The 6,000-nt window shown below is 27.3% G+C and overlaps 3 protein-coding genes across 4 annotated transcripts in view; 2 read left to right on the top strand and 1 right to left on the bottom strand.

Moving 5' to 3' along the window:
- The first annotated feature begins 804 nt into the window (after nucleotides 1-804).
- On the top strand, nucleotides 805-1,865 carry LOC129611469 (uncharacterized). The gene is made up of 3 exons (XM_055524645.1): nucleotides 805-951; nucleotides 1,068-1,263; nucleotides 1,317-1,865. The coding sequence occupies exons 1-3, from the start codon at nucleotides 935-937 to the stop codon at nucleotides 1,863-1,865; spliced, it is 762 nt and encodes a 253-aa protein (XP_055380620.1). The 5' UTR covers nucleotides 805-934.
- An 84-nt stretch (nucleotides 1,866-1,949) lies between these two features.
- On the bottom strand, nucleotides 1,950-3,459 carry LOC129611403 (putative nuclease HARBI1). Of its 2 annotated transcripts, XM_055524543.1 has the most exons (5): nucleotides 3,166-3,459; nucleotides 2,671-3,109; nucleotides 2,586-2,611; nucleotides 2,467-2,528; nucleotides 1,950-2,407 (listed from the first exon to the last, which is right to left on the bottom strand). In XM_055524543.1, the coding sequence occupies exons 1-5, from the start codon at nucleotides 3,297-3,299 to the stop codon at nucleotides 2,028-2,030; spliced, it is 1,041 nt and encodes a 346-aa protein (XP_055380518.1). In that variant the 5' UTR covers nucleotides 3,300-3,459; the 3' UTR covers nucleotides 1,950-2,027. The 2 variants fall into 2 exon arrangements, with proteins under 2 accessions (XP_055380518.1, XP_055380517.1); XM_055524542.1 differs by having other exon boundaries at nucleotides 1,954-2,407; nucleotides 2,467-2,611; nucleotides 3,166-3,455.
- Nucleotides 3,460-3,496: 37 nt separating this feature from the next.
- LOC129611468 (fasciclin-2) overlaps nucleotides 3,497-6,000 on the top strand; it is a 56,058-nt gene continuing 53,554 nt past the window's right edge. The window contains exon 1 of the mRNA XM_055524644.1: nucleotides 3,497-3,503. Coding sequence (XP_055380619.1) covers nucleotides 3,497-3,503 — 7 coding nt within the window. The remainder of the gene's footprint in view (nucleotides 3,504-6,000) is intronic.

The following is a 6,000-nucleotide window of genomic DNA, read 5'->3' as shown; positions in this document are numbered from 1 at the left end:
TAAATTAACATTTTTTTGTCAAAATGTTTTTTTTGTAAACTTTTACTCAATTTTGAAATTAAAATTCATGCTTAACTTCAGAATTCATTTCACAACAAGCCTATCTGACCTATGTTTACCTTATGGTAAAAATTTTGATTTTTTCGTTTAAAAGAAACATGCCATATGCATTAAAATGACAAACAGTCGACGAAGTATATTTTGTAAATAAATTTCTACAAGTACAAACACATAAAGTAAATAACGGTAAAATGCACATAAAATTGTAATTTAGATTTTTGTGTTATACTTATGTATAAAATGTGTTAAAGGTTATGGAAATTTTTAATTTGATTGAAAATTGTATAATACCTCGCCCTTATACATTTGTATAAAACATAGGAAAATATAATATTATTGTTTATTTAATAATCCTGACTAAAATAATTTTTATCAAAAGAAAATTTCTAATAAGAGAAAATTAATTTATTTGTAATTTTTGGTAGGTTTGGTATTACACAGAATTTTTGTAATATAAAACATACAATTTTTATGTGCAAGTATATGAGTAAGAAACATTTTTATTACAATTTGTAAAACTATGAGATCAAACAAAATATTTCAATAACATTGACATGTTTTGAAGTTATATAGAATTACTGTATAACAATAATATAAAATTGTATTCAGACATTACATATACAAGCATATAGTTATACAACTGTTATATTATATTTGCATTTATATACATTGAGCCTTATTCTAGTTGTCGAAGTAGAGCGACAATTGTCGTCACGACTTGAATTTGGTATTCTAAATGGCGATTACAGTGACACGTGTCGTGGAATAGCGGGAAAATGTGTTTCAGGTATATTCCAGTTGTCGTTGTAGAGCGACAAATGTCGTAGTGAAACGACGTTTTTTGTCGAAATGTATTTAACAAGTGACAAGCGAGATGGATACACCAAAAATGTAAGTTTAAACAAAACAATTTAATAAAAATATAATAAAAATATAAAAAATAATAAATTTTGTAATTTAATACATAAATTAAACCATATAATATATTATTTAATTTTTATTTTTAGCGTAAAAGTAACAACAAGGAAGCAATTTGAAGAATTGGGGAATTTTATGACGGAGAACGCCTTTATTGCGAAAGGCCTTAAATTTGCTGAGAATAGCTGCATAAGCAAATGCGAGTTTGATGCAAAATGGAACCAGCTAACAGAAAAGCTTAATAGCTTGGGTCCGCCCATTAGAAGTACTACAGGATGGCAGAAGGTAATTTTAACTTAAGTTTCATTTAAAATTTAATTAATTTATGTAAATTTCAGGTTTGGTGTGACTACAAATTGAAGTTAAAAAAAAAACTGGCGCACAACAAAAAGGAGTTAAATTCAACTGGCGGTGGTTTATTTAAATTAGCGCAACTAACTGCCATGGATGAAGGAATCATCAATTTACTGTCTTTACAGAAAACAGTTCCACATGACGCCGTAGTGTTTGGCATTGACGAAAACTCAAATTTTGCTCCCAAAGAAAGGAATTTAATAGATACGCCAGTAAATATACATGAAGTTGAAGAACAAGAACAAGACCAACAACAACAGTCAACAAGTACTCAACAACCATCAACTTCAAAAAGACGCCGCCAAGAATCCTATAAAGAAGATTTATTGGTTTCACAAACCGAAATGTTAAGTAAAATATGTGATTCAATGGTTCAAATAAATAAATATGCTAAAAGAATGTCTGATGCAATGGAAAAAAAGTTGAAAATATATGAACGCATGCAAGCGAAAAAGGAGGCTGCCATAGAATTAAAAATGGAAATTATGGAATTAAAAAAACAAGCTATTTCCTTGCAAATTTCTAAAATGTGATTTTTAATGCTGTGACAATAATATGTGTGATAAACTTTAAAGTAAATGTATTCACTATAAGTGATATTAATTAAGTTAACAAATGCAAGTACAAAAAAAAGTCTGTTATGTTAATAATTTAATAATACTATGTATTTATGTTACTGCTAATAAAAACTTTATTTATAAATTAAAAATGGAGTTCATAATATTTGTTCTTATTAAAGAGGCATCTTCTTCATCCTGCTCTAAATCTTCATCGTTTTCATCATTTTCATCTTCTATTTCCACAGGTTCATCTTGCACGTTATATTTGATTTTTAAGTTGTGCAAAGCACAGCACACGTTCACAATTTGTGTGGCTTTCTCTGGTGTATAATGAAGCTCCCGAGCGTTCAACAGGCAGCGGAATGTATTTTTGAGAACTCCATTAGTTCTCTCAATTATATTTCGTACCTTGGAATGAAGCTCATTAAATCTTCCTTTTTGACTGCTGTCACCTCTGTTTATATATGTTCTGAACGGCGTGATCAAGTATGGTTTAAGTGGGTACCCTGCGTCCCCTAAAAAACAATTTTTGTTTATGAAATTAACATAAAAGTAAAAAAAATCAAATTTTTACCTAAAATCCAGGTATTTCGTGTACCGTTGATATTTTCTCTTGAAAGTATTGCATTTAACCTGCTGTAATTCCAAATAAAAGAATCATGAGATGATCCCGGATTATTAGCATCAACATACCTGATGCGCATTTTATGATCGCAAACCTTTAAGTCACATTATATTAAAATATTTACAAATATTTAACAAGCAATGTTATACGTACCAACATAACGTTTAAGCTATGATAACCCTTCCGGTTATAATATAAATGCTGATGATTTTTTGACGGAGTTATAATTCTAACGTGTGTTCCGTCTACACAGCCGATCACTCCAGGAAACCCAAATTTTTCATAGAATGCTAATTTAATCTCATTTCTTTCATTCTCTTCTGGAAACTTTATCAAACTGCTGCAAATTTCAGCTTCTAAAGTTGCTAAAACTTCTTTTAATATTTTAGAGAACGTAGGCTGCGCTAAACCTGTATATAAATCGTTAGCAACACCTTTTTGATAGCTGCCCTCAGATAGGAAGCGTAAAACAGCTCCTAATTTAATTATAGGTGAGACTCCAAAACACCTTTTAGGGGTACTTGTTTTTCCCTCAAATATATTTAGTAAATATAGAAAGGCCTCCTTTGAAAGTCTGTAATAGCTTATAAATCTGTGAATAAAATAAAATGTTTGTAACTAATGTATTTGAAAAAATTATTATCTTACACTCCATTTGGCAAATCCAATGGATTAGAGTTGTCCCTAATCTTAAATCTTTTGATCCTTAATTGTTGTTTTTTTTCGATTTCATCACTCTCGGAATCTGATGAATCCGTAAACCATAATGCAAATGACGACATTTTTTATTTCCCTCTTATTTAAAAAAATAAATATATACACCGAATTTTTTTTTTTAGTTTGAACTTTACTCGCCAAAATTTCTTTTTAAAATGTATCAATTTCACTTGAAACGTTTCATTTTCGTTTATTTCTCGCAGTCACGTCACTCGACAACTAGAATACCACATTTCAAGTGACGTGACAACGACAACGACAAATGTCACGTAAGTGACGCGACAACTAGAATAAGGCTCATTATGTATAGGTAAAATATAAGTGACATATGACATATTTGGGGTGGAAATTTCATTTCATTTATTACCATGTAATTATATACATATTTTGCTGTTTTGCAGGTTCAATATACAAGTTCATATTATATTCCTAATGTTTCATTCTATATATTTTTAATGTTTATTATATAAAAATTTTCTGAAGTATACCCAAAACATGTTAAAGAATTTATTGATAATAAATCTTTACTCTTGAATCTCTTGAATAAAAAAATTACTTCTTAATATTGTAAAAGTTGCACATTTTTGGGTTTGTACAAAAATGAATATTATGCCAATCAAAAAGTCTTATATTTACTTCAAAAATTTTTTAATATCTCTCATACACAATATAATCAAAGTAATTTTTTTATTTTGTTAAGTATATTTCATAGTATAGTATGTACATATATACATATGGTTGTTGACAAAAAATTTTAATTTCTTAATTGCATATATACGACACCAAATATAATGCTCCTCTAAAACTCTTATATAGTTTATAAAAAATTTAAATTCTTGTTTTACAACATTATCATTGTAGATTTATGGACATCATGTTAGAATAATAGACGGATGAATATTGTATAACAAAACAGATATTTATAGTACATATACATAAAGTGCATGCTCTATGATTGCAAATATCCTGCCTATATCCTTACAATTTTAGGAATTTATAAATATTTTATGAAAATTGTAAAAATTGTAAAATTTTTTATTCATACTGTTTGGTATAATTCAAAAATATGTATGATATACATAGCACTCGCATCCATAATATTGAATTATTATAGTGCCTATGAATAATGTTTGTGGTTGTATGTACATGAAAAATGGTTAAGAAATTTATACAAAAATGAAATCTGTCATGTAAATGATTATATGCGGCCAGCATTATATTATAATAATGTTAAATTCTATTCTATATATTATGTGTATAATGTTGGGCTGTAAAATAACACTGTCGCATATCAAAAAGTTTGTCTTTTACGCCCATAGTTCAATTATATTTTCATGACAATAGAAAACTACAATAAAATAATTAGACTAGACGATATTAATTATAAAAACTAATGATTTATCAAAATGATAGATTTTCAAAATGAGGCTTACTGAGAACTCTTATGCTCTTATATAGTTCTATTAAATGAAGAATATAATATCTTAGACATAACACTTTGTGTACAGCTAGGATTTAGTTTGATGAGAATTATTTAGACTTATGTGTTAACTGAACGCAACTCTATACATTAGAATTACGTTGAAGCTCATACATACGGCAATTTTTCAATATCTCTACCTAATTAACCTAATTAACATAAGCTTGCTATCAATCCAAAAAAAAATTAGAATATAAGGCAACAATTTTTATGAAAGGTCTTATTTCAAAATAAAATTCAATTTTTAATGGATTACCCTTATGTTCCTCCTATGGATATACTGAAAAAAAAAAACTAATAAAATTTTAATTAGTTCATTAATAATTAATGAAATCAATAGTACATAACATAAGCTCTAAAAAACTAATAATTATTTCAATTCAATTATGAAATAAAATAACAGGATAATTATTTTCAATATTCCTATATTTTCTCATTCATTCACACATACGTATGACGCGTAAACACATATTTGTTTACACTTAATTCCCATAACATTCAATGATTCAATGTCACAATATAGCTGTCAAAATATATCACTCCCATGAGTGCAATTCATCTGACATTGCTTTATATAATACACAAAATATTGTGTGTGTAATAAATGTGTACAGTATTGTGTTCTTCTATTTTGATATCATGTTGTTTTTGTTTTAAATTAAATTAAATTATCAATTATATTAAAAAAATAACAAACCCCTATGCACTTCTCAAAAATACAAGTGAAATAATTTATAAGTTTGAATGTAAGTTTTTTCTAAAACACAAAGACTATTATTAATTTTAACAGTATAACACAAGAATATTTATTAAGGTGTTCAATAAGTTAAAATGTTGATTTTATGTAGAAAATTTCCAAAAACCTATTTATACCCATATAAATTACAATTTTCCAGTAGGGCTATTTGAAAATATTGAAGTGCAAGGTTTTCTTTCTAATTCGAATTTAGTCGAAAGTTTCTAATTCAGTCGAAAGAGGCGTTTGACACAATAAAAATTTGATGGGTAATTAAAGATCACTGTCAATTTCCATAATTTTTTTTCAAAATCGCTATTGCCACAGTGCCACTAACATATTTTAATAAAATTTAGCACAGAACTGGAAAAAATATTATACTTTTTGACAAAGTACATAAAAATTTAGCTTTATTGACCTAATTAATCAAATAATTGACTTCGTCACGTACTCATCTAATGTCAAAATTTTTGTGTAGAATAAACATTGTGTAGAATTTAAGTGCTTTTTATAGAAATATCACGAAACTTTCGAAAAATTTTTTCGAAAT

Source organism: Condylostylus longicornis, unplaced genomic scaffold (assembly GCF_029603195.1).
Source record: "Condylostylus longicornis isolate FDR11 unplaced genomic scaffold, ASM2960319v2 ptg000049l, whole genome shotgun sequence".
NCBI lineage: Eukaryota > Metazoa > Arthropoda > Insecta > Diptera > Dolichopodidae > Condylostylus > Condylostylus longicornis.
This window is presented reverse-complemented; position numbering and strand designations above follow the sequence as displayed.